The following is a 27,991-nucleotide window of genomic DNA, read 5'->3' on the forward strand; positions in this document are numbered from 1 at the left end:
TCACCTGCCAGATACCGAGAGCCCTGTCCCGTCAGTCCCAAAGCGGAATCCCCACCAGGAATTCCACCTCCAAATTAACTGCTCCACCACCATGGCCTGAGATCAGATATTTAAAGGCTGAGGAAGGTGCGGTCAGTACCCACAAGGGGAAACAATTACTCTCAGGGAATAGCGAGGGCGTAGTTAATTTATTTTGAAATGAGGCATGTGGAATTATACGCTTGCGTAACGCCACAGAACTAGTGGCTACAGCGTTAAAATCTTGAAAGCTCAGTGTGTGATTTCTTTCCGCAGGAATTCCTATTTCATATTATTTCTATACATTTATAGTTATGCAGGTAGCCTAACAGCCTGAAGGACCGTGAAAAGGCTTCGATTGTCTTAAAAATGACGGTGCAAGACGCTGCTGTTTACCTGTAAAGCATTTATCTGATCCTTGAATAACCATGTTGCGAGGAAACCATCTGTAACTTCTTGCATAGAATATTATGAGTTGTATCGCATCAGTCCGGAATTTGAATCCCCACCGGCTTTTGTAGCAGTCCGGCTTCAATGACTTTTCCCTCACCCTTTCTGTAGGTCAAAATAGCACCACACGACCACACTAATTCCCCACATCCCTACCAAAAAAACAAAGCAGCAATGGAGATCACCCCTCAAATGCAGCCTGGAGATTTACTGCATGAGTAAAGCCACCTATGAATGGCCGTGAATGTGAAGTTTAATATTTCTTCTTACTTGAAGGTGCAGAATATTGAGAGTGATTTGCGATATTATGTAAAACCTTGCTTGAATAGCAGGTAGAAGGGCATCGAAAGAAAACGGGCTCTGACATGCAAACCGTTATATGCACGCACACACACAAGAGCTATGGGCGTCATTAACTTAAGCACCCGTAAAGAGGTGCCCTCGGCAGATAAAGGGAACACTCACGAAGGGGGAACCATCTGTAAATTCTCCATTCATGGAGCCACATACACGTTGTCCCTCAGAGTCTGATATCGAAAAGGCATTTACACAGGAGTTTGTATCCAGCTATCAAGCGCTCCTGCACGACCACGGGCGCGTTGTCGTTGGCGTCGGTGACGTCGATGCAGAGCTGGGCGGTGCCGCTCCGCCGCGGATCGCCGCCCTCCACAGCCGCCAGAACCAGCCGCAGGCTCCGCTCCCGCTCCAGCGCTCGCCGCAGCACCAGCTCCGCGAACTTGCTGCCGTCCGGGCTCTCCTTCGCCTCCACCGCCAAGAACTCGTTCTCCTCCGGCCCTGGAGCAAGTTGCTGCCCACGTCCGGGTCCTCGGCAACGCCCGAGGCAAAGCGAGCGCCAGGAGAAGTGAACTCGCTGATCTCCAGCAGCAAGGCGGCCAGCAGCGCTCGCCCCGCTGCTCGCCGCCGCCTCTGCCCGCTCGCCACGCTCGCCGCGCTCCTCCCTCCCTCGCAGCCTCTCGCCGCCCCGAGCGCAGGGGCCGCCGCAGGACAGCGAGCTCGGCGCCGCCTCTCGCCGCTGCTGCCCGCGCCGCTGCCGCTCGGGACGGCGCCGGGAGAGCCCCCAGACCGCGGGGACAGACGCTGCGGCGGCTGCGGCGCCTCGGACAACGGCGGCACCCGCAGGCGGCACCGCAGCCGCGCTCCGCTCCCCGCGCTCCTCTCCGCAATCTCGGCAGCTGCCGGGAGTCGGCGACATCGGCCACCGAAGAGCGGATTCCTCCTTAGCTCGGCCGGTTTGCTCGCACCCGCCGAAAGGCGAACCAAGCAGCTCGGCTCGGCACTGGAAACCGAGAATCCGGACGGGAAACGCGTTACCGAGCGGCGGGGAGAGCGCAGCCTTTGTGCCGCAAAGCACAGGTGAGTGCGGGTCAGTACGAGCGGCTTACACTGTGCAGGGCGGGTCTGACATATTCCAACAGCTTCTGCTATCGCTGCGGGTTGCTCTGTTGTTTCGTTCTATGAGCTCGGAAAAGCAGCAGCTCTGTTAGGGAGACGCTGCTGTACAAAGGAAGCACCAAAGTCGTCATTTCATTGGAGGAGAGTCTTGGCTATATCCATTTCAATCTACATCCTGCTCAGAATGACTGAGAGTGGGAGACCACATCGAACCCTATTCTCTACAACAGTCGAATCTCTATATGCTCCCAGTGTCGATCTTCAGATCACAAAGATCATCACAACCTATGGCTCTATTACTTGGCAAACAGACTTTCTCCCCCCACCCCAAACTGCTTCCTTCAGTGAATCGAGTAAGCAGAGATCTAAAAGCATTGGATGGAAAGCTAAGAGGTACCCATGCACCCAGGATAATTCAGTTAACCATTACGTTATTCTGATAACTGCAAAGAGCAGTGCTATACTCCTCCGTCAGCTACCTTTCCCAGGGCAGCCAGACACTTGCAGAAAAAAAGACGGCAAACGAAGTCACGAGCAGAAAAGTCAGAGGGGAACAGTGGGGAAGTAATTTCCCCATGACACAAACACAGCGATTTTTACTTTGCATCCACAACACACACAACAATGCAGGCACGGCTTGGCCTGAAAATGGACAGGGTAAAAGCCTCTTGGGTGCAACGACTGTGAAGAAAAGATCCTCCTCACTGCCTGTTTGTACGATAACACCGCCTCTCAGCAACACTCACGGGAAATCGCGCAGTGCCAGACTCTGCAGAGAAGACTCGGCAGCCAAACCCTGGTTCAGCACCATGGACAGGGCAGGGCACGTTAGGACCCCTGAATCGCTGCAAGATCCACAGAGACCACGAGAGCGGAAACTACAGGTACAGCAGATGTTCCTAAAGCTCTTATTGCTACAGAAGACATCACGGATGACTAATGTGCCCATTCACAGGGTGCTGGTGATAGCTCAGTACCCGCTTATGCCACACTCACTACTCCCTCAAAAGATACAAAGGCGCAGATTACAGCACTCAGTTTATCCTTCACAAGTTTTTTCCTCTGTGGCAGTTATTAGCAAACGATCACTTGGCCACAAAGTGCTGTGAGAACAGGCCTCTCCTTTCCAGCAGGACCATTCTGACAAAGAGGTAGCCTCACTCTGCTTAACATGGAGAGAAAAACAGGAGGGGACACTACATATACTTCTTAGGTATTTACACAGAATCTAGCCCTTCCTCAACGTTTGTGACCACATTACTGAGGAACTCCTTACATGCATATCAATTTGGACAACAGCACAGCACGGCAGGTGCCGTGTGTTCACAGGGCCCAGGCTGCTCAGTGGCGCTGGGGCTGTGCCCGCTGCCAAGGCTTCGCTCCCTGGCAAGCTGGGAGCTAACAAATTCTGCTCGCTGCCACTCCAAGAGCGCTGGACACCGAGATGCAGTGCTCTGTAGCATTAGAGCATCTCCTCGAGTCGAGGGGTACATTCGGCAGCAAATATTGGGGGAGTATAATCACGAAAATCAGCTCCTGTTAATAAAATCAAGGGAGAACTGTACGAGTAAGAAAGGATATTAGAGCTAGGGAAGAAGGGAAGACTTAAGCGCTTCTTAGCACTGTCAGGTCTTTTTAATTCTGCTCTCCTCAGCTGTCATGAGCAATAAGGAGGAACTTTTAGGTCATCTTTTATGACATCTCCTTGAGTCACACTGAATAGACTACAGCAAATATTTGTGACAGGGAAAATAAATAAAATAATATGTTCTGCTGCTCATAACACCAAGAGGGAATAACATTTCGTAGGCCAAACATTGTGCAGAAGGAAATCCAGAGGTGTGGTACTTCATTACACAATGAATAGGCCTAGGGTTAGTAAGCTGGGAAATTATCATCCTTTCTTCTGTATCATCGCACAAAGTGCTCCTCTGTCTTCTCTCCAACTCCAAAAATCTTCATATATGCTTGTGAGCGTCTCATAACTGGCAAAAATATATTAGAACAGTATAATGTGTCACAGTCACACCCGGAAAGGAGGTCTGATCACCATCATTCTGAGAAGGAAGGATATTTGTTGCTCTGCAGCACTCTGGGAAGACATAGGAGGACTGTAAAGCACATGAATGAGAGATGACTGAACTAAAAAAGGAGCAGTTATCGCACAGAGGCTTGGTAATATCAAAAAATCAGCTTAGATGGAATCTTCCCCTGTATTAGCACATGCACTGTTCCAGAGAATTCACAGAAATGTGAATTCTACCTACACCGGGCTTTAATCATCTCTCCCTACCAAAACCACAAGACCAATATAACCTCATGTCTCCTGCCTTCCACAAAAACTGCAGGAACACCAAGAAGCAATAACACCCAATGCATGGCTAAACCAAGTTATGACATTTCTTAAATCAAACCAACATACTCAGAAACCAGAAAGAGGAAAAAATCAGACCAGGAATGCAAGGAACCATTAAAAGAGAAATTGTTGTCAGAGAAACTCACCTCAAAAGTCTTCTCGGTCTTGACTGTAGTGGTTGAGGTAGCAGAGTACCTACAAATCACTGAGAAGAATTGTGACCCTAAAGCCTTCCTCGGGCCTACTTAGTAAGGATTTCACTTTAAGAAACAGCCATCAGCTCTCATCAGTTTTTCTACGTAGCCTACTCATGAAGCCATAAGTGTAAACACCTTCTCAGAGGCCTCTTTCTCAAGCCAAGTCCTCTTCGGCTGCTTTCAGGTGGCTGAGAGCTTGCCAACTGAAGCATTTCATGGCAAACAACACTCACAGTTTCAAAGGCAAAAGTACTGACCAGAAATGGCAAAAATGAACAACAACCTTGCAGGAAACAAAGGACTGAAACAAAATCGATGAAGCAACTCACAATGTTTCAAGGAGATTAACACGAATAAAGGAGATTTCACACAGGAACGATAAGCCTTTATACTCAGGCATTGTTGTTCTACATACACAATTATTGTGCAAATACTTAATTTATACCACTGAATTTATGGCCAAGGAAACCAGGATCACAGCAGAAATGACACAGGCCTTGGCATCAGACTTAAGATCAAATTGTTCCTCAGCCAAAACCACCTCAAACCTCCTATTTTCCTAGCTCAAAGCCAGCCTCTCACCTTCCTTGCTCTGCATACACCCTCTTTAGTTGCACCACATGTACAACATCCAGTAATTTGTCCATTTGTCCTCCACAGGTTCAAGCTTGTAAATTCAGTGATATTTCAGGGAAACAGAAGCACACCAAAGGCTTTGTTTTGGCAGCCGAATACCTTCAAGTTATGGATGGAAACTGCTCCCCCAGCCCAACAATTACAACACATCTTTTAATGGCTTAAGCAATACCAGCCACAACAAGGCCCAGATTTAGACAAAAAACTGGACAAAAAACTAATTAATTAATTAACTAATCAATCAATCCAATTGGCAAAAATGGGAACCTGGCAGAGGCTTAACATTTCAGATTGTGTCAGCTGGAGAAGGTGCTCAAGAAAGGTATCCGTTTGGGAAGAAGTCCACAGGAAGCTCACACACAAGCTCACACCAAAGACCTCAGTCACAGATCCTCAATGTAACCTCTTTGGACAATGCAGCAGGGGAAATGCGTTGAACCACAACTGCGGGTCTCAGAAAAATGAGGACAAATTGCACCTTTAAAAACCCATCTTGTAGTTATTTCAAATTATACTCCAGCAAACCTTTCCACCTGGCCTGTCTCTGAGCAGACAGGTTTTCTTCACCTTGCCCAAAAATTATGCAATAGGAGTGTGACCTCTGAAGAAAGACATCTTTGAAGGAAAAGTTGCAACACACAACTTCTCCTTATCCGAAAACAAGGATCACCACATGGATGCATGCAAGGAGATTTTTCTGTTCTTAACAGGAATTCAAAGACATGTACAATGTTCACAAAGCATAAGCAATGTGCAGGTCTGATAAATACACAGTCATCAAAGGTTCAACTCAAAGATACCATTGCCTTTCTTCAGCACATTGAGCAACTTGGAAAATACATGATGTGAAAATCCTAATGTAAAGTTCACATCTTTGATCAATAACCATCATTCACTGGAAACATCATCCAACAGGAATGCAAAACGATGAACCCACAGCTTGGCCAGCTGGAGTCTGAGAAGTGTGATCACAGAATCATAGAATAGTTAGGATTGGGAGGCACCTTAAAGATCATCTAGTTCCAGCCTCCCTGTCCTGGGCAGGGAAATGCCACTAGATCAGGTTACCCAAGGCCTCATCCAACCTGGCCTTAAAAACCTCCAGGGATGGGGCATCCACTACCTCCTTTGGAAACCTGTACCAGTGTCTCACTGCTCTCATGGTGAAGATATTCTTCCTAATGTCTAATCTAAAGCTGCCCTTCTCCAGTTTATACCCATTCCTCCTTGTCCTATCACCACAAGCCTTTATGAATTGTCCCTCTCCAGCTTTCTTGTAGGCTCCTTTCAGGTCCTGGAAGGTCGCTGTAAGATCACCTCATAGCCTTCTCTTCACCAGGCTGAACAAGCCCAACCCTCTCAGCCTGTCCTCATATGGAAGGTGTTCCAGCCCTCAGATTATCCTTGTAGCCTCATCTGGACCCATTCCAACAGCTCCATCTCCTTCTTAGGTTAAGGACTCCTGAACTGGACACAGTACTCCAGATGAGGTCTTACAAGAGAGGAATGGAAGGGTAGAATCAATTCCCTCAACCTGCTGGCCATGCTGCTTTTGATGCAGCCCAGGATATGGTTGGCCTTCTGGGCTGTGAGCACATATTGCTGGCTCATGTCAAGCTTCTCATCAGCCACCACCTTCTCGGCAGGGCAGCTCTAAATCACATCATGTACTGAAAATGGGGATTGCCCCAACCCAGGTGCAGGACCTTGCACTTGGCCCTGTTGAACTTCATGAGGTACTCACAGACCCACTACTCCAGCCTGTCCAGGTCCCTCTGGATTACACCCCATCCTTCTGCCATGGCAACTACATCACGCAGCGTGGTGTCATCTGCAAACTTGCTGAGGGTGCACTCAATCTTGCTGTCCAAATCATTGATGAAGATATTAAACAGCACCGGTCCCAGTACAGACCCCTGAGGGACACCACTAGTCACAGAACTCCATTTGGACTTTAAGCCATTGACCACTACTCTCTGAATACAACCCTCCAACCAGTTTCTCATCCACCGTACCATCCATCCATCAAATCCATATCTCTCCAATTTGGATAGAAGGATATGCGATGCGGTGCTAGGTACCGTTAAAGCATCTCCTTGAATCACGAGGAACATTCAGCAGCAAATATTTGGGGAGTATAATGAAGATACTCAGCTGCTCATAAGAAAATCGAGTGGGAATTGGAAGAGCAAGAAATAACTGTAGAGCCAGGGAAGACTTGAAGAGCTTTTAGCATTGTCAGGTATTTCAATTCTGCTGGGACACAGAATTTGCACCTGGGATGAACAATAAGAAGGAACTTTTTATCATCTCTTTCAGTCACAGTGAACAAACTGAAGAAAACATTTCTGAAAGAAAGGGAATCCTAAACTTCCAGGAAAGAAAGGCTTCTATGGGAACTGCCCCTGCACTCAGAAAGCTGAAACGGATGTCATCATTTCATTGAGGACCCCGAGGTTGAGCTGTACCTAGTGACAACAAACAAGGCAGGAGCTAGAAACCTACAGAACCTACAGAAATGAATGGATCAGATGCAATAACACGTCTAGGCCATATACATTGAGCAGAAGGAATGGAACTGCATAAAACCACAACTGTGGGCCTAGTGGATGAACTATGATAAGCATCATCTTCTATGATCCCCCCACACTGGCAGAGATTCTCTGAGTCCTCTCCAGTCCTACGTAACTTCCAGGTGTGCTTCTGATCGTCGTAACTGCCAAAAACAACTCATAAGGGTAAAATGCACAACGATCACACCAAGAAGGGGGAACATTTGTCTGTCACCAGCATTGTGGGAAGAAATAGAAGGATTGTAAAGCACGTGAACGATAACTGCCTGAACTGATTTCACAGAGACTGGATAATATGAAACCATCAGATTTCGTGGAATTCCTTCCCCTGTTTTACCACATGCACTGTTCCACAGAGATGTGATTTCTATGAATCTCAGACGTTTATTTTCTCTCCCTACCAAAACCAGAACACTAATATAACCTCATATCTCCTGATTTCCAGAAAAACTGCCAGAAAAGCAAGAGGTCATAACACACAACACATGGCTAAACAAAGATATGACATTCCTTATAACTACATCAACACACATAAAAATCAGAGAGATAAAAAAACATCAGACCAGGAATGCAAGGCATCATAAAAAGAGAAATTATTGTCAGAGAAACTCACTGGGAAGTCTTCTCCATCTTCACTGCAGGTGTTGAAGTTCATCTCCAGAGTACCTGCAAATCACTGAGCTTACAAGCACACCCTCAACTCTTCCTCTGGAGTACACAGTAAGGATGTCATTTCAAGAAACAGCTGCCAGCTCTCATCAATTTTTCTTACTATGTGGCCTGCTCATCAAGCTGCAAGTGTAAACACCTTCTACCAGAGGCCTCTTTCTCAAGCCAAGTCACCTCAGACTGCTTTCAGGTGGGTGAGAGCTTGCCTGGGGAAGTGAATATTTGCTGCAAAACAACAATCCCAGTTTCAAAGGCAAGAGCACTGTCTAGAGATGGGGAACACCTTCAAGCTATGGATGGAAACTGCTTCCCCAGCATAACAATTCCAACACATCTCTTTGTGGTTTAAGTGTTACCAGCTACAGCACAGAGCAGCTTTAGGCCACATTGAGAATGGGAAACCAGCAGAAGTGAGGGAACTGTAGCTTAACATTTCAGATAGTGTCAGCTAGGGAATGTACACAAGACAGTCTCTGGGAGACTCTCACAAATGCTGACACGCCACACTTGTGGGCCTCATAGAACAGCCAGGACAAATGGAACCTTCAAGCTATCATGTACTCATTTCAAATTACACCACAGCAAACTTTTTCACCTGGCCTGTCTCTGGACAGAAAGGGCTTTTTGACCTTGCCCAAATATTACACAATGCCTCTGAATGGAAAGCTGCACACATAGTTTCTCATTATCTCAGAACAAGGATCACAACACATATACATGCAAAGAGATTTGTCTCCTCCTAACAAGAATTTAAAGACTCGTAGTATGTTCTCAAGGCCACAACTGATGTACAACATTGGTAAAGGCTCAGTCGTCAAAGAATCAGCTCAAAGACAGCATTGTCTTTCTTTGGCACATTGGGCAATTTGGATGATACATGATGTGCAAATCTTATTCTGAAGCGTACACCAATACTCAATAAGGACCACTCAAGGGAAATATCTCTCAAGAGGAAAGCAAACTGATGAACACATAACTTGGTGAGTTGGGAGCTGTGCAGTGTGATATCCCAGACTAGGACACCTTCAGACTCCTTTTATCTAGTCCAGCATCGGAGGCTGGCAAGTAACAGAACACAGAACATGTCTTCACCAGTACCTCCGCACACACAGCAGTCCCAGGAATTCCCATCAAAGCCTTCACAGACTGCATGCTTGACATTCACCTTCACGATGAGCAGACAGACTCTGCTCAAACAAAAGTTGCAGAGACAACTCCTCCTTACCAGGCCCAACATTTGGCTTCTCACCATGTGCACGGGTCAAGCGAGAGCATTTCATCCAGTGACATTTTAAGGAAACACATCTATGAAAGTCTTTAACACAAACGTGAGACAGTCAAACAGAGACATTTGATCTTCTACAAACTCTCAGAGACAAGGGTGCAACTTAAGATCATCACAATGATCAAGGAAAAGAGGTTCACACATGCTGAAAGGAAAAGATCACATCATAGTATTCTTGATAGTGGCCCTTAGAGAAGATACATAATTCAGATATTTAGCAGGGAATGAAAAATCGGTTGCACATCCCAAGGCTCCCATTATGGCATTTTTCATAAGAACATCACTAAACTGATAGGTAAAAACATCATAACAACCTGCAAACACAGAGGAAGGACATCCCAGTAGAGCTGGAGTAATATTTCTCTGGCCAAAGTTATTTGAGGAGCAGAAACTTGCATTGTCTGATCCTGCAAGTGGACACTGATCATGGACAAGAACAAGCCACATGCCCTGGGTTCTTCATTAGGGCCACATGCACAACTCTCAGGACTCCCCTTCCCATTCCTCCACAGCTTGCATGGTGTTTTTGACCCTCACAATTTGCAAGCACCTGACAACAAACAGCCATTTCCCCACACCATTTCACTTCATCGTTTGCAGAGAGATTGCATTAAAAAAAAAAATAGTTGCAAAGAGAACATCTCCTTTACCATGAATACTATTTTACTTCCTACCACTTGTATTTGGCAAGCAAGGGCATCTCTTCCTGTAATAATTTAAAGAAGCAATTAATGAAAGTGTTTCCAATTAACGCATCCTAGAAGTTAAACTGAAGATAAAGCATTTCTTATAGTAACATCCTAAGGAAACACATGGAGGAAAGTAGTTGCAGTGAAAATGAGCAAGGCAAGAAGTTAAAGCATGAAAAGCCAGAAGGATTATAATATATTCTTCCAGACTGTGGCACTTGGAATAGATACCTAACTGAGGTATTAAGTAGGTAATAGAAAAGCCTCTTGGCTTCCCCCAAAGCTCCCAGTATGGCACTTGTCCTCAGCCCTTTATTTGGCTGTTGATCAAATACACAGGAAGGAAATGAAAGGGATCACAACAGACCTAAAACAACATGCCTCCTACTAAAATTCTTTGGGAACATCGAAAGCCCATAGCAAGATACTGCAGCTGGACACAGAACAGGGAAAAGAGCAAACATATCTCTTGGTTCCTTCAACAATCCTTCACAAGCGGATCCCACAATTTTCATCTCAACCCTTGTCAACTTCCATGGGTCTTTGGCCCTCAGAATTTGCAAGCACGTGATGTCAAAGGATCAGTTGCCTAGAACATTTCTCTTCATCAGGTTTGTGCCTATGAAAACTCACATTATTGCACTTATCATAAGTACATGATTCGACTGTTAATTAAGAACATCACAAACACCTCCAAACACCGTGGAAAAACATCCAAGATATCTGCAAAGAGCTGGAATAACAGATCTTCGACCCGAAGCTCTTTGGGAAAGTGGACCTCTCATTGCATGATACTATAGTTAGACACAGAGTAGAAAAAAGAGTAAACATATACTTTCATTCATTCAACAGCCCCCCACGAACGTTCCCACAGCTCTCCAAAGCTTCACAACCCCTCCAGGAGAGACTGAGCCAGGGAACTAGAATGCTAAACCATGATCTCCATGACACCTGCCTAGAGCGAGAGGCAGCAACACACAGCGCAGTGCCGAACGACATATTGCCATCTTTTGTAAGCACCCTCCCCACGCAGGAGACAGAAGGCAGCACCGAAAGGGCTGAGGAGCAGCAGAGGGCACCGCGGCGGAGCCGGTCCCGGCAGCGGCTCTCACTCACCGGGGCAGCGGCGGCGGGGAAGCGGCGGGCGGCGTCAGGGTCCTCGTCGAGCAGCGGCTCGGGCTCGGCGGGCGGCGGGCGGGCCGGCAGCGTGTCGCAGGCGCTGTCGGGCGACAAGCGGAGGCGGCTCTTGCGCGAGTCGGCGGTGAGCGACACCTCGTGCGAGTAGGAGCGCAGGAAGGCGCGCACGCCGTCGAGGCCCACGAAGGGCGAGCCCGGGACGGCGCGCAAGGCGCCGCTGCCCGGCGGCGGCAGCAGCTGCGAGCGGCGCCAGCGGCGCAGGCGCAGCGCCAGCAGCAGCAGCAGGAAGGCGAGGAAGAGGCAGGAGACGGCCGCCACGGCCACCACCAGCCACCGCGTCAGGCTGCCGGCCGGCTCGCCCGGCACGGCCGCCGCCGCGCTGCCCAGCTCCCACAGCAGCTCGGCCACGCTCTCGGCCAGCACCACCGTCAGCGTGGCCGTGGCCGACAGCGCCGGCCGCCCGTGGTCCTTCACCACCACCACCAGGCTGTGCCGCGACGCGTCGCGGGCCAGCGGCGAGCGCGCCGTGCGCACCTCGCCGCTGTGCGGCCCCACGCGGAACAGCCCCGGCTCCGTCGCCTTCCACAGCTCGTACGACAGCCACGCGTTCTGCCCCGCGTCCGCGTCCACCGCCACCACCTTGGCCACCAGCGAGCCGGGCTCCCACGACCGCGACGCCAGCTCCACGCCCGACCCCGCCCAGCCCGCGCCCGGGCCCGCGCCCGCGCCCGCCGGCGGCGGGTACAGCACCTGCGGCGCGTTGTCGTTCTCGTCCGCGATCTCCAGCCGCACCGACGCGTTGCTGCTCAGCGACGGCGACCCGCCGTCCTCCGCCCGCACCCACAGCCCCACCTCGCGCACCTCCTCGTAGTCGAACGAGCGCAGCGCGTACAGCGCGCCCGTCTCCGCCTCCAGCGACACGTACGACGACAGCGCCGCGCCCCGCACGCGGCCCTCGCACAGCCGGTACCGCACGCGCGCGTTCGCGCCCCAGTCCGCGTCCCGCGCCCGCACCCGCACCAGCAGCGCGCCCGCCGCGTTGTTCTCCCGCACGCGGGCGCTGTACCGCGCCTCCGAGAACACCGGCGCGTTGTCGTTCACGTCCAGCACCCGCAGCCGCAGCACCGCGCTGCTCCACCGCGGCGGCGACCCGCCGTCCGTCGCCCGCACCGTCACGTTGTACTCCGACACCTCCTCCCGGTCCAGCTCCCGCGACGTCACCACGCTGTAGTAGCTGCCCCGCGAGCTCTGCAGGCGGAACGGGGCCGACCCGTCCAGCGAGCACCGCACCTCGCCGTTAGGTCCTGAGTCCCGGTCCTGGACATGCAGCAGGGCCACCACCGTCCCCGGCGGGGCGTCCTCGGATATCTCGCTCTGCACTGATCGCACCGAAATTTCGGGTGCGTTGTCATTCACATCTGTCACAGTGATTGCTACTTTGGCTGTGTCAAAAAGTCCACCTCCGTCGCGTGCCTGCACCTCCAGTTCATACGTGTTGCCCTCCTCGAAATCCAGGTTCCGTAACAGAGTGATCGCGCCCATCTCAGCGTTCAATTGGAAAATCTCTGATGCTAGGTCCGACATTTTCTTGATCGAATATTTCACGTGTCCGTTCGTCCCGTCGTCGGCGTCGGTGGCCATGAGGGTGACGAGGGTGGAGCCCACGGGCACGTCCTCCGGCACTCGCACCGCGTACTCCGCCTGGCTGAACACGGGCGCGTTGTCGTTGGCGTCCAGCACGGCCACGCGGAGCCGCGCCGTGCCCGTCCGGGATGGCTCGCCGCCGTCCGTCGCCCTCAGCACCAGCTCGTACGACGACGCCTCCTCCCGGTCCAGCGCCTTGGCCAGCACCAGCTCGGGACGCTCAGCCCCGCCGGGACCCGCCTGCACCGACAGCGAGAAGTGATCGTCGCCGCTCAGCTCGTAGCTCTGCACGGAATTCCGTCCCAAGTCAGGGTCGTGAGCCTCGGGAAGGGGAAAACGCGACCCCGTGGCTGTCGTCTCGCTCATTCTCTCCTCCAATTCCACAGTCTTAAAGCTGGGGACGTTGTCGTTAACGTCTACTATTTCCACCTCGATTTCATAAACCTGCATTTCAGAATCAGCTATCACCTCACAGCGCAGCACGCATTTCTCCTGCAGCCGGCACAGCTGCTCCCTGTCGATCCTCTCCGCCGTCACTAAATGTCCCGTCTTCCCGTGCAGGGACAAATACTGCGTCCTGCCCTCGGACACAAGGCGCACCCCGCGTTCGCGCAGCGCCGGCACCTGCAGCGCCAGGTCCTTGGCCACGTCGCCCACGAAGGAGCCCTTGGGCATCTCCTCGGGCACCGAGTAGCGCAGCTGCCCCCACGCCGCCTCCCACGCCGCCCCCAGCACGCACCACAGCAGCGCTCGCTCCCGCCGGCCCCAGCGCCTCCCCGCCGCCCGCATCGCCGCCGCCGCCCCGCACACACCGCCCCGCCGCCGAGCCACAGCCCGCTCCGCCTCAGCCCTCCGGCTCCGCACCGCCGCTGCCGCCCGCTGCCGCCGGCCCCTCCGCCTCGCTGCACCGCGGCTCCGCACCGCGGGGACGCTCGCAGCCCGCCCGCCCGCCGAGCCAGCCCCCAGCCAGCCAGCGAGCCGCGCCGCAGCGGGCGGGGCTGCCTCCACCGCTCCCACCTCCCGACCGCTCCTCCTCGGTCAACAGCGGCGCCCGCAGCCTCCTCCCGGCACTGCACGCACCCAGCGCTGCCCCGCAAACACCGCTCGGAGCGGCCGCATCCAGAGAGAAAAACATCACCTGCCAGATACCGAGAGCCCTGTCCCGTCAGTCCCAAAGCGGAATCCCCACCAGGAATTCCACCTCCAAATTAACTGCTCCACCACCATGGCCTGAGATCAGATATTTAAAGGCTGAGGAAGGTGCGGTCAATACCCACAAAGGGAAACAATTACTCTCAGGGAATACCGAGGGCGTAGTTAATTTATTTTGGAATGAGGCATGTGCAATTATTTGCTTCAGTAACGCCACAGAACTAGTGGCTACAGCGTTAAAATCTTGAAAGCTCAATGTGTGATTTCCTTCCACAAGAATTCCTATTTCACATTGTTTATATACATTTATAGTTATGCAAGTTGCCCAACAGCCTGAAGGACCGTGAAAAGGCTTCGATTGTCTTAAAAATGAGGGTGCAAGACGCTGCTGTTTACCTGTAAAGCATTTATCTGATCCTTGAATCACCATGTTGCGAGGAAACCATCTGTAACTTCTTGCGTAGAATATTATGAGTCGTATCCCATCAGTCCGGAATTTTAATCCCCACCGGCTTTTGTAGCAGTCCGGCTTCAATGACTTTTTCCCTCACCCTTTCTGTAGATCAAAACAGCACCACACGACCACACTAATTCCCCACATCCCTACCAAAAAGCAAAGCAGCACTGGAGATCACCCCTCAAACGCAGCCTAGTGATTTACTGCATGAGTAAAGACACCTATGAATGGCCATATATGTGAAGTAAAATATTTCTTCTTTTTGAAGGTGCAGAATATTAAGAGGAATTTGCGATATTGTGTAAAACCTTGCTTGAATAGCAGGTAGAAGGGCAGCGAAAGAAAACGGGCTCTGACGTGCAAACCGTTACATGCACGCACATGAGCTATGGGCGTCATTAACCTAAGCACCCGTAAAGAGGTGCCCTCGGCAGATAAAGGGAACACTCACGAAGGGGGAACCATCTGTAAATTCTCCATTCATGGAGCCACATACACGTTTTCCCTCAGAGTCTGATATCGAAAAGGCATTTACACAGGAGTTTGTATCCAGCTATAAACCGTTCCTGCGCGACCACGGGCGCGTTGTCGTTGGCGTCAGTGACGTCGATGCAGAGCTGGGCGGTGCCGCCCGGCACCACAAGCCCAGCAGCAAGGCGGCCAGCAGCGCTCGCCCCGCTGCTCGCCGCCGCCTCTGCCCGCTCGGGACGCTCGCCAGCGCTCGCCGCGCTCCTCCCTCCCTCGCAGCCTCTCGCCGCCCCGAGCGCAGGGGCCGCCGCAGGACAGCGAGCTCGGCGCCGCCTCTCGCCGCTGCTGCCCGCGCCGCTGCCGCTCGGGACGGCATAGGGAGAGCCCCCAGACCGCGGGCGGCGACGCAGCCGCGCTCCGCTCCCCGCGCTCCTCTCCGCAATCTCGGCAGCTGCCGGGAGTCGGCGACATCGGCCACCGAAGAGCGGATTCCTCCTTAGCTCGGCCGGTTTGCTCGCACCCGCCGAAAGGCGAACCAAGCAGCTCGGCTCGGCACTGGAAACGGAGAATCCGGACGGGAAACGCGTTACCGAGCGGCGGGGAGAGTGCAGCCTTTGTGCCGCAAAGCACAGGTGAGTGCGGGTGAGTACGAGCGGCTTACACTGTGCAGGGCGGGTCTGACATATTCCAACAGCTTCTGCTGTCGCTGCGGGTTGCTCTGTTGTTTCATTTCTATGAGCTCGGAAAAGCAGCAGCTCTGCTAGGGAGACGCTGCTGTACGAAGGAAGCACCAAAGTCGTCGTTTCATTGGAGGACAGTCTTGGCTATATCCATTTCAATCTACATCCTGCTCAGAATGACTGAGAGTGGGAGACCACATCGAGCCTTGTTGTCTACAGCAGCCGAATCTCTATATGCTCCCAGTGTCGATCTTCAGATCACAAAGATCATCACAACCTCTGGCTCTATTACTTGGCAAACAGACTTTCTCCTCCCACCCCAAACTGCTTCGTTCAGTGAATCGAGTAAGTAAGTAGAGATCTAAAAGCATTGGATGGAAAGCTAAGAGGTACCCATGCACCCAGGAAAATTCAATTAACCATTACGTTATTCTGATAACTGCAAAGAGCAGTGCTATACTCCTCCGTCAGCTACCTTTCCCGGGGCAGCCAGACACTTGCAGAAAAAATGACGGCAAACGAAGTCACGAGTAGAAAAGTCAAAGGGGAACAGTGGGGAAGGAATTTCCCCATGGCACAAACACAGCGACTTTTACTTTGCATCCACAACTCACAGAACAATGCAGACACGGCTTGGCCTGAAAATGGACAGGATAAAAGCCTCTTGAGTGCAACGACTGTGAAGAAAAGATCTTCCTCACTGCCTGTTTGTACGATAACACCGCCTCTCAGCAACACTCACGGGAAATCGCCCAGTGCAAGACTCTGCAGAGAAGACTCGGCAGCCAAACCCTGGTTCAGCACCATGGACAGGGCAGGGCACGTTAGGACCCCTGAATCGCTGCAAGATCCACAGAGACCACGAGAGCGGAAAGTACAGGTACAGCAGATGTTCCTAAAGCTCTTATTGCTACAGAAGACATCACGGATTACTAATGTGCCCATTCACAGGGTGCTGGCGATAGCTCAGTACCCGCTTATGCCACACTCACTACTCCCTCAAAAGATACAAATGCGCAGATTACAGCACTCAGTTTATCCTTCACAAGTTTTTTCCTCGGTGGCAGTTATTAGCAAACGATCACTTGGCCACAAAGTCGCTGTGAGAACAGGCCTCTCCTTTCCAGCAGGACCATTCTGACAAAGAGGTAGCCTCTCTCTGCTTCACATGGAGAGAAAGACAGGAGGGGACACTACATATACTTCTTAGGTATTTACACAGAATCTCGCCCTTCCTCAACATCTGTGACCACATTACTGAGGAACTCCTTACATGCATACCAATTTGGAGAACACCAGCATGGCAAGTGCTGTGTGTTCACAGGGCCCAGGCTGCTCAGTGGCGCTGGGGCTGTGCCCGCTGCCAAGGCTTCGCTCCCTGGCAAGCTGGGAGCTCACAAATTCTGCTCGCTGCCACTCCAAGAGCGCTGGACACCGAGATGCAGTGCTCAGTAGAATTAGAGCATCTCTTTGAGTCGAGGGGTACATTCGGCAGCAAATATTGGGCGAGTATAATCGCGAAAATCAGCTTCTGTTAATAAAATCATGGGAGAACTGTACGAGTAAGAGAGGATATTAGAGCTAGGGAAGAAGGGAAGACTTAAGAGCTTCTTAGCACTGTCAGGTCTTTTTAATTCTGCTCTCCTCAGCTGTCACGAGCAATAAGAAGGAGCTTTTAGGTCATCTTTTATGACATCTCCTTGAGTCACACTGAATAGACTACAGCAAATATTTCTGACAGGGAAAATAAATAAAATAATATGTTCTGCTGCTCATAACACCAAGAGGGAATAACATTTCCTAGGCCAAACATTGTGCAGAACGAAATCCAGAGGTGAGGTACTTCATTACACAATGAATGGGCTTAGGCTTAGTAAGCTGGGAAATTATCATCCTTTCTTCTGTATCATCGCACAAAGAGCTCCTCTGTCTTCTCTCCAACTCCAAACACCTTCATATATCCTTGTGATCTTCTCATAACTGGCAAAAATATATTAGAACAGTATAATGTGTCACAGTCACACCTGGAAAGGAGGTGTGATCACCATCATTCTGAGAAGGGGCCTGGGCTGATGGGCGGGGATGGGGCTATGCCTGCCGCTGCGTCTTTGCACCCATAGCACACGGTAAGCACACGGGCTCTGCCCACTGCCACTCCAAAAGTGCTGGATGCTGAGAGTGCTCATGCACTCTTCCAGAGAATTCACAGAGACGTGAATTCTACCTACAATAGGCTTTAATCACCTCTCCCTACCAAAACCACAATACCGATATAACCTCACATCTCATGCCTTCCACAAAAACTGCAGGAACACCAAGAGGCAATAACACCCAATGCATGGCTAAACCAAGTTATGACATTTCTTAAATCAAACCAACATACTCAGAAACCAGAAAGAGGAAAAAATCAGACCAGGAATGCAAGGAACCATTAAAAGAGAAATGATTGTCAGAGAAACTCACCTCAAAGTCTTCTCGGTCTTCCCTGTAGCGGTTGAGGTACCAGTGTACCTACAAATCACTGAGAAGAATTGTGACCCTAAAGCCTTCCTCTGGCCTGCTTAGTAAGGATTTCACTTTAAGAAACAGCCATCAGCTCTCATCAGTTTTTCTACGCAGCCTGCTCATGAAGCCATAAGTGTAAGCACCTTCTCAGAGGCCTCTTTCTCAAGCCAAGACCTCTTCGGCTGCTTTCAGGTGGCTGAGAGCTTGCCAACTGAAGCATTTCATGGCAAACAACACTCACAGTTTCCAAGGCAAAAGTACTGACCAGAAATGGCAAAAAGGAACAATGACCTTCCAGAAGAAGTCCACAGGAAATACGCACACGAGCTCACACCAAAGACCTCAGTCACAGATCTTCAACGTAACCTCTTTGGACAATGCAGCAGGGGAAATGTATTGAACCACAACTGCGGGTCTCATAGAAAAATGAGGACAAACAGAACCTTTAAACCCATCTTGTAGTCATTTCAAATTATACCCCAGCAAATTTTTCACCTGGCCTGTCTCTGAGCAGACAGGTTTTCTTCACCTTGCCCAAAAATTATGCAATAGGAATGCGACCTCTGAAGAAAGACATTTAAGAAGGAAAAGTTGCAACACACAATTTCTCCTTATCTGAAAACAAGGATCACCACATGGATGTGTGCAGAGAGATTTTTCTCTTCTTAACAGGAATTCAAAGACATGTACAATGTTCACAAGGCATAAGGAATGTGCAGCTCTGATAAATACACAGTCATCAAAGGATCAACTCAAAGATACCATTGCCTTTCTTCACCACATTGAGCAACTTGGAAAATACATGATGTGAAAATGCTAATATAAAGTTCACGTCTTTCATCAATAACAATCAATAACTGGAAACATCATCCAACAGGAATGCAAAACGATGAACCCACAACTTGGCCAGCTGGAGTCTGAGAAGTGTGATCACAGAATCATAGAATAGTTAGGATTGGGAGGGACCTTAAAGATCATCTAGTTCCAGCCTCCCTGTTCTGGGCAGGGAAATGCCACTAGATCAGGTTACCCAAGGCCTCATCCAACCTGGACTTAAAAACCTCCAGGGATGGGGCATCTACTACCTCCCTTGGTAGCCTGTTCCAGTGTCTCACTACTCTCATGGTGAAGAAATTCTTCTTAATGTCTAATCTAAAGCTGCCCTTCTCCAGTTTATATCCATTCCATCTTTGTAGCCCTCCCCTGGACCTGTTCCAACAGCTCCATCTCCTTCTAATGTTAAGGACTCCTGAACTGGACACAGTACTCCAGATGAGGTCTCACAAGAGAGGAGTAGAAGGGTAGAATCACTTCCCTCAACCTGCTGGCCACGCTGCTTTTGATGCAGCCCAGAATATGGTTGGCCTTCCGGTCTGTGAGCACATATTGCTGGCTCATGTCAAGCTTCACATCAACCACCACCCCCAAGTCCTTCTTGCCAGCCAGCTCTAAATCACATCATGTACTGAAAATGGGGATTGCCCCAACCCAGGTGCAGGACCTTGCACTTGGCCCTGTTGAACCTCATGAGGTTCACACAGCCCCAATACTCCAGCCTGTCCAGGTCTCGACCTCTCGGTGAGGCAAATGCATCACTTAGCTTGGTGTCATCTGCAAACTTGCTGAGGGTGCACTCAATCTTGCTGTCAATATCATTGATGAAGATATTAAACAGCACTGGTCCCAGTACAGACCCCTGAGGGACACCACTAGTCACAGAACTCCATCTGGACTTTAAGCCATTGACCACTACTCTCTGAATAAGACTCTCCAACCAGTTTCTTATCCACCGTGCCATCCACCCATCAAATCCATATCTCTCCAATTTAGAGAGAAGGATGCGATATGCAGTGCTAGGTACCGTTAAAGCATCTCCTAGAATCACAAGGAACATTCAGCAGTAAATATTTGGGGAGTATAATCAAGATACCCAGCTGCTCATAAGGAAATCGAGTGGGAATTGGAAGAGCAAGAAACGACTGTAGAGCCAGGGAAGACTTGAAGAGCTTTTAGCATTGTCAGGTCTTTTCAATTCTGCTGGAACACAGAATCTGTAGCTGGGATGAACAATAAGAAAGAACTTTTATGTCATCTCCTTGAGTTACAGTGAACAAACTGAAGAAAACATTTCTGAAAGAAAGGGAACCCCAAACTTCCAGGAAAGAAAGGCATCTGTGGGAACTTCCCCTGCACTCAGAGGGCTGAATCAGATGTGACCATTCCATTGAGGACCCTGAGATTGAGCTGTACATCATGACGACAAAAAAGGCAGGAGCTAGAAACCTACAGAAATGAATGGATCAGATGCAATAATATGTCTAGGCCATATACATTGAGCGGAAGGAATTGAAACTGCATGAAACCACAACCGTTGGCCTAGTGGATGAACTATGATGAGAATCATCTTCTATGATCCCCCCACACTGGCAGAGCTTCTGCGAGTCCTCTCCAGCCCTATACAACTTGCAGGTTTGATTCTGATCATCGTAACTGCAAAAACATATCACAACAGTAAAATGCACAACGATCACACCAAGCAGTCTCTCACCAGCATTGGGGAAAGAAGTAGAAGGATTGTAAAGCACATGAATGATAACTGTCTGAACTAAAAGAGGACCACTCATTCCATTGACACTGGATAATATGAAACCATCAGCTTTAGTGGAATTCCTTCTCCTATTTTAGCACACGCACTGTTCCATGGAGGTGTGATTTCTTTGGATATCAGATTTTATTTTCTCTCCCTACCAAAACCAGAACACTAATATAGCCTCATATCTCCTGATTTCCACAAATACTGCAAGAGGAGCAAGAGTTCATAACACACAACACATGGCTAAACAAAGATATGACATTCCTTATAACTACATCACAACACATAAAACCAAGAGAGAAACATCGGACCAGGAATGCAAGGCACCATAAAAAGAGAAATTATTGTCAGAGAAACTCACTGGGAAGTCTTCTCCATCTTCACTGCAGGTGTTGAAGTTCATCTCCAGAGTACCTGCAAATCGCTGAGCTTACAAGCACATGTGCAAACCTCAACTCTTCCTCTGGAGTACACAGTAAGGATGTCATTTCAAGAAACAGCTGTCAGCTCTCATCAATTTTTCTTACTATGTGTCCTGCTCATCAAGCTGCAAGTGTAAACACTTTCTACCAGAGGTCTCTTTCTCAAGCCAAGTCACCTCAGACTGCTTCCAGACAGCTGAGAGCTTGCCTAGGGAAGTGAGGATTTGCTGCAAAACAACAATCCCAGTTTCAAAGTAAATAAGCACTGTCCAGAGATGGGGAAAAGGGAGCATGACTTTCCAGGAAACAAAGCATCAGGCTTGACATGAAACTATTGCTCAGCCAAAACCAACTATTGTCCTTGTTCAAAGCCAGACTCTCACCCTCCTTCCTCTGTATTCATAGACTTCAGTCACATTCAGTGACCTTTTAGGGAAACAGGAGTCTATCAAAGTCTCTGTTAGCAGATGAACATATTCAAGCTATGGATAGAAACTGCTTCCCCAGCCCAACAATTCCAACACATCTCTTCATGGTTTGAGTGTTACCAGCCACAAAGCAGACCAGCTTTAGACCATATTGATAATGGGAAACTGGCAGAAGTGAAGGAACTGGAGCTTAACATATTAGATTGTGTCAGGTAAGGAACGTACACAAGAAAGGTACCAGGCTGGGAAAAAGGCCGTGGTAGATACTCAGAATTGCTCATACACCAAAGACCACATCCACAGCTCCTCAGTGTAATCTCTCTGGACAATACAACAGGGACAAGGCATAGAACCACAGATGTAGGCCTCATAGAACAACTAGGACAAACAGAACATTTAAACCTATCTTGTAGTCACTTCAAATTATACCACAGCAAACACTTTCATCTGGCTTGTCTCTAGACAGAAAGTTTTTTTGACCTTGCCCAAATACTACGTAATGCCTCTGAATGGAATGTTGCTCACATAATTTCTCATTATCTCAGAGCAAGGATCACAACACAGCTGCATACAAAGAAATTTCTCTGCTCGTAACAAGAATTCAAAGACTCGTACTATGTTCTCAAGGCCATAAGTGATGTGCGACTCTGGTAAAAGCTCAGTCATCAAAGAATCATCTCAAAGACAGCATTGTCTTTCTTTGGCACATCGCGCAGTTTGGATGATACATGATGTGCAAATCTTAATCTGAAGTGTGCACCAATGCTCAATAAGGACCATTCATGGCAAATGTCTCTCAACAGGAAAGCAAAGTGATGGACAGGCAACTTGGCAAGTTGGAAGCTGTGTGCTGTGATATCCCAAACTAGGAAACCTTCAGACTCCTTTTCTGGAGTCCAGCATCGAAGGCTGGTGTAAAGTCAGACTCTGTTTATCTATTTGCCTTAAGCATTTTTTCTGAGGACAACCCACTTGTGGCACCAGCTTGCCTGTGGTGCCGAGGTTCAGTGGGGGGCAGTGCAGGGGCAGGCACAGCTCTCCCTCACTTGGGTGAAGTTGGGGGGCAGAGGTGGCTTTGGTTGGGGGAGGGGATGCAGCCGTTGCTGCTGTCCCTGCTACCCCTCCACCTGCTGGCTTCTGGGGCCCGCCAAAAAGACACAGGCTGATGGGGGTCAGACTGGCTTTATAAAAGGACTCTCAAGGAACCAGGGGAGCAGTCTCACTCTCAGCTCCATGCTCGCTCTCACTCAAAAACTTCGATCGGACCAGCCTGGACCATGCGGCCTGGACCACGTGTTCGCCAAGATCATCTGCTGCCTTCGATGTGGGGATTTCTTTCCTTCTCTCTCTTTCTCTATCTCTCTCCCCCATTTCCTTATGGTGTGCGTGTTGGATCACATCTGCGGGACCTGGGTTGGTTTTGGGGATTCATTTCTGTAACTTTGGGTGGTTGCACTCCCCTGTGCCCCGGCATCTTGGTGTGTTTACACTTGCTGGAGCCAGAAATAAATACTGTTTTGATATTCACTCTGGGAGTGAACTTATTGGCCTCTGGATCGCCGCACAGGTAAATGAATCCAATTCCACCCCCAGTCAGGGCTGGACACGAGCATGTGGCTTGTGGGTCCGAGTTGTCACAGCTGGGAAGTAACAGAAGTAGCAGAACATGTCTCTACCAGTATCTTCCCACACACAGCAGACTAAGGACTCCCATCTAAGCCTTCACAGACTGCATGCTTCACATTCATCTTCATGATCAGCAGACAGAATCTGCTCAAACAAAAGCTGCAAAGACAACTCCTCCTAAGCAGGTGGAACATTTGGCTTCTCACCATGTGCACGTGTCAAGCAAGAGCATTTCATCCAGTGACATTCATGAAAAAACACCATGAGAGTCTTGCAGTGCATGTCCCAAAGCTCCCGTTATGGCATCTGTCATAAGAACATAATTAAAGTGATACGTAAAAACATCACAACAACCCGCAAACACAGACGAAGAACATCCCAGTACAGCTGGAGTAATATTTCTATGGCCCAACTTCTTTGGGAAGGAGAAACTCACATTGACTGATCCTGCAAGTGGACACTGATCAGGGAGAAGAACAAACCACATCACCTGGGTTCTTCACCTGGGTTCACATGAAGAACTCTCAGGACACTCTTCCCCATTCCTTCAAGGCTTGCATGATGTTCTTTGCCCTTCAGAATTTGCAAGCACCTGACCTCAAACAGCCAGTTCAGCAGGCCATTTCACTTCATCATTTGCAGACAGATTTCATCAAAAGGAAAGCTACAAAAACTACAAGCCCTGCCAAAATGTAAATCTAGCCAGCAGCAGCCCCATATCTTATACATCCCGCTCCAGCTAAAACACCGGGCAAGGATCCTCAGTAATACAGTGCTAAACAAGGCTTTGAATCCTTCGTAAACCATCCTCCCCAGGCTACAGACAGAAGGCGGAGGGAAAAGTGCAGGGGAGCGGCAGAGGACAGCGCGGTGGACTAAGGAGGAGTAAAAGGAAAAGAAGAGAACCCTTCCAACCAGAATCAGTTTGAAATGATTACTGCTCGGTTATACCACACTCGCTACTTTCTAAATAAATTAAAAACCACTGAAGACAGGGCTCATTTTCTCCTTCACAAACTTCTTATTAGCAAACTATCGCCCTGGTCACCACAGGGGAGCGGCAGCGACCTCTCATTGCATGATACTATAGTCAGACACAGAGAAGAGAAAGGAGTAAACATATCCCTTCGTTCATTCAAGAGCTCCTCAAAAACGGTTCCCAAGGCTCTCCAGACCTTCACAACTTCTCTAGAAGACAACAGGTCAAGGAACTAGAACGCTAACCCAGGATACCCACGTCACCTGCCTGGAGTGATAGGCAGCAACACACAGCGCGGAGACAAACGAGATATTGCCTTCTTTACAAAGCAGCCTCCCCACGCAGGAGATAGAAGGCAGCCGCGAAAGGGCGGAGGATGTAAGATCAATTGCTGATAGGCACGTGCGAGCAGATCATGGTACAAAATAAGCAAGAAGTCGGCATCAAAACTAGGAAGCATTAACGCGTCGTGGAAAGTGATAAAGGGATCGTTACCGTCCCCTTTAAAGTTGATGACATCCTACTTACTCAGCTTGGCTGTCGGAACGATACCTGACTCTGCAAATAACACAAACCTACATTTCCTAATAATGAAAGATATCCATTTGTAAAACCGGAATCGCATATGTCAGAGGACTAAATGAGAAACGACCTGGAGCGTGATAAACACACCCGTCTGAATTAAACTCAGACCAACAGCAGCCCCACTTCTCCTGACACACATCGACTGTGACACTGAGCAACCTCGTCACCTGGGCGGCAGAACAGCAACAGGTGAAAACGAAATTTCTCATTATCCCGTACTCGCTACTTTGTGGAGAAACAAAACACCACGGGAGACAGTGCTTAATTTCCCTTTCACAAACTGTTGTACGCTGTTGTAGTTCTTAGGAAATAATCGCCCTGGACACCCCAGGGAAGCAGCAGAGGGCACCGCGGCGGAGCCGGTCCCGGCAGGGGCTCTCACTCACCGGGGCAGCGGCGGCGGGGAAGCGGCGGGCGGCGTCAGGGTCCTCGTCGAGCAGCGGCTCGGGCTCGGCGGGCGGCGGGCGGGCCGGCAGCGTGTCGCAGGCGCTGTCGGGTGACAAGCGGAGGCGGCTCTTGCGCGAGTCGGCGGTGAGCGACACCTCGTGCGAGTAGGAGCGCAGGAAGGCGCGCACGCCGTCGAGGCCCACGAAGGGCGAGCCCGGGACGGCGCGCAAGGCGCCGCTGCCCGGCGGCGGCAGCAGCTGCGAGCGGCGCCAGCGGCGCAGGCGCAGCGCCAGCAGCAGCAGCAGGAAGGCGAGGAAGAGGCAGGAGACGGCCGCCACGGCCACCACCAGCCACCGCGTCAGGCTGCCGGCCGGCTCGCCCGGCACGGCCGCCGCCGCGCTGCCCAGCTCCCACAGCAGCTCGGCCACGCTCTCGGCCAGCACCACCGTCAGCGTGGCCGTGGCCGACAGCGCCGGCCGCCCGTGGTCCTTCACCACCACCACCAGGCTGTGCCGCGACGCGTCGCGGGCCAGCGGCGAGCGCGCCGTGCGCACCTCGCCGCTGTGCGGCCCCACGCGGAACAGCCCCGGCTCCGTCGCCTTCCACAGCTCGTACGACAGCCACGCGTTCTGCCCCGCGTCCGCGTCCACCGCCACCACCTTGGCCACCAGCGAGCCGGGCTCCCACGACCGCGACGCCAGCTCCACGCCCGACCCCGCCCAGCCCGCGCCCGGGCCCGCGCCCGCGCCCGCCGGCGGCGGGTACAGCACCTGCGGCGCGTTGTCGTTCTCGTCCGCGATCTCCAGCCGCACCGACGCGTTGCTGCTCAGCGACGGCGACCCGCCGTCCTCCGCCCGCACCCACAGCCCCACCTCGCGCACCTCCTCGTAGTCGAACGAGCGCAGCGCGTACAGCGCGCCCGTCTCCGCCTCCAGCGACACGTACGACGACAGCGCCGCGCCCCGCACGCGGCCCTCGCACAGCCGGTACCGCACGCGCGCGTTCGCGCCCCAGTCCGCGTCCCGCGCCCGCACCCGCACCAGCAGCGCGCCCGCCGCGTTGTTCTCCCGCACGCGGGCGCTGTACCGCGCCTCCGAGAACACCGGCGCGTTGTCGTTCACGTCCAGCACCCGCAGCCGCAGCACCGCGCTGCTCCACCGCGGCGGCGACCCGCCGTCCGTCGCCCGCACCGTCACGTTGTACTCCGACACCTCCTCCCGGTCCAGCTCCCGCGACGTCACCACGCTGTAGTAGCTGCCCCGCGAGCTCTGCAGGCGGAACGGCACCGACCCGTCCAGCGAGCACCGCACCTCGCCGTTAGGTCCTGAGTCCCGGTCCAGGACGTGCAGCAGGGCCACCACTGTCCCCGGCGGGGCGTCCTCGGAGACCTCAGTCAGAGCCGACAGCACCGAAATCTCTGGTCCATTGTCGTTCACGTCTGTTAGAGAGATTGCGACTTTGGCTGTGTCGAAAAGACCACCACCATCTTCTGCCTGCACCTCCAGTTCGTAGTAGTCGCTTTCCTCGAAGTCGATCTTCCGCAATAATGAAATCGCTCCCGTCTCAGAATCCAGATGGAAAATCTTCACAGCTTTCTCTATGATTTTCTTTATCGAGTATTTCACCTGCCCGTTTGTCCCCTCGTCGGGGTCGGTGGCCGTGAGGGTGACGAGGGTGGAGCCCACGGGCACGTCCTCCGGCACACGCACCGCGTACTCCGCCTGGCTGAACACGGGCGCGTTGTCGTTGGCGTCCAGCACGGCCACGCGGAGCCGCGCCGTGCCCGTCCGGGATGGCTCGCCGCCGTCCATCGCCCTCAGCACCAGCTCGTACGACGCCGCCTCCTCCCGGTCCAGCGCCTTGGCCAGCACCAGCTCGGGACGCTCAGCCCCGCCGGGACCCGCCTGCACCGACAGCGAGAAGTGATCGTCGCCGCTCAGCTCGTAGCTCTGAAGCGAATTCTGTCCCAAATCCGGGTCGTGAGCCTCGGGGAGGGGAAAACGCGACCCAGGGGCTGTCATCTCGCTCGTTCTCAGCAATACCTCTGTCTCTCGGAAGTTGGGGGCGTTGTCGTTGATGTCCTTGACTTCCACTTCGATCTCATAAACTTTCATTTCTCCCTCCACTATCACCTCACAGCGCAGCACGCATTGCTGCACACCCTCGCACAGCTGCTCCCTGTCGATCCTCTCCGCCGTCACTAAATGTCCCGTCTTCCCGTGCAGGGACAAATACTGCGTCCTGCCTCTGTCCAGGAGACGGACCCCGCGTTCGCGCAGCGCCGGCACCTGCAGCGCCAGATCCTTGGCCACGTCGCCCACGAAGGAGCCCTTGGGCATCTCCTCGGGCACCGAGTAGCGCAGCTGCCCCCACGCCGCCTCCCACGCCGCCCCCAGCACGCACCACAGCAGCGCTCGCTCCCGCCGGCCCCAGCGCCTCCCGGCCGCCCGCATCGCCGCCGCCGCCGCCCCGCACACACCGCCCCGCCGCCGAGCCACAGCCCGCTCCGCCTCAGCCCTCCGGCTCCGCACCGCCGCTGCCGCCCGCTGCCGCCGGCCCCTCCGCCTCGCTGCACCGCGGCTCCGCACCGCGGGGACGCTCGCAGCCCACCCGCCCGCCGAGCCAGCCCCCAGCCAGCCAGC

General features: G+C 51.6%; 3 protein-coding genes across 4 annotated transcripts in view; all 3 read right to left on the bottom strand.

Moving 5' to 3' along the window:
- Positions 1–27,802, bottom strand: part of LOC138727196 (protocadherin gamma-A10-like) — a 42,104-nt gene extending 14,302 nt beyond the window's left edge. The window contains exon 1 of the mRNA XM_069869487.1: positions 27,482–27,802. Coding sequence (XP_069725588.1) covers positions 27,482–27,802 — 321 coding nt within the window. The remainder of the gene's footprint in view (positions 1–27,481) is intronic.
- The window catches only part of LOC138727290 (protocadherin gamma-C5-like), a 218,939-nt gene that overhangs the window by 105,610 nt on the left and 85,338 nt on the right, over positions 1–27,991 (bottom strand). The window lies entirely within an intron of this gene.
- LOC138727197 (protocadherin gamma-A10-like) lies at positions 989–27,898 on the bottom strand. The gene is made up of 3 exons (XM_069869488.1): positions 27,848–27,898; positions 11,403–13,904; positions 989–1,822 (listed from the first exon to the last, which is right to left on the bottom strand). Exons 2-3 carry the CDS (start codon positions 13,854–13,856, stop codon positions 989–991), a joined length of 3,288 nt encoding a protein of 1,095 aa, XP_069725589.1. The 5' UTR covers positions 13,857–13,904; positions 27,848–27,898.

This window comes from Phaenicophaeus curvirostris, chromosome 15 (genome assembly GCF_032191515.1).
Source record: "Phaenicophaeus curvirostris isolate KB17595 chromosome 15, BPBGC_Pcur_1.0, whole genome shotgun sequence".
Lineage (NCBI taxonomy): Eukaryota > Metazoa > Chordata > Aves > Cuculiformes > Cuculidae > Phaenicophaeus > Phaenicophaeus curvirostris.

Coding starts and splice junctions, on each gene's coding strand:
- LOC138727197 (XM_069869488.1), bottom strand. CDS start 13,856: ATGCGGGCGGCGGGGAGGCGCTGGGGCCGGCGGGAGCGAGCGCTGCTG. Junction 1,823..11,402: donor TCCCCGCCGCCGCTGCCCCG/GTGAGTGAGAGC, acceptor TGCGGCACAAAG/GCTGCGCTCTCCCCGCCGCT.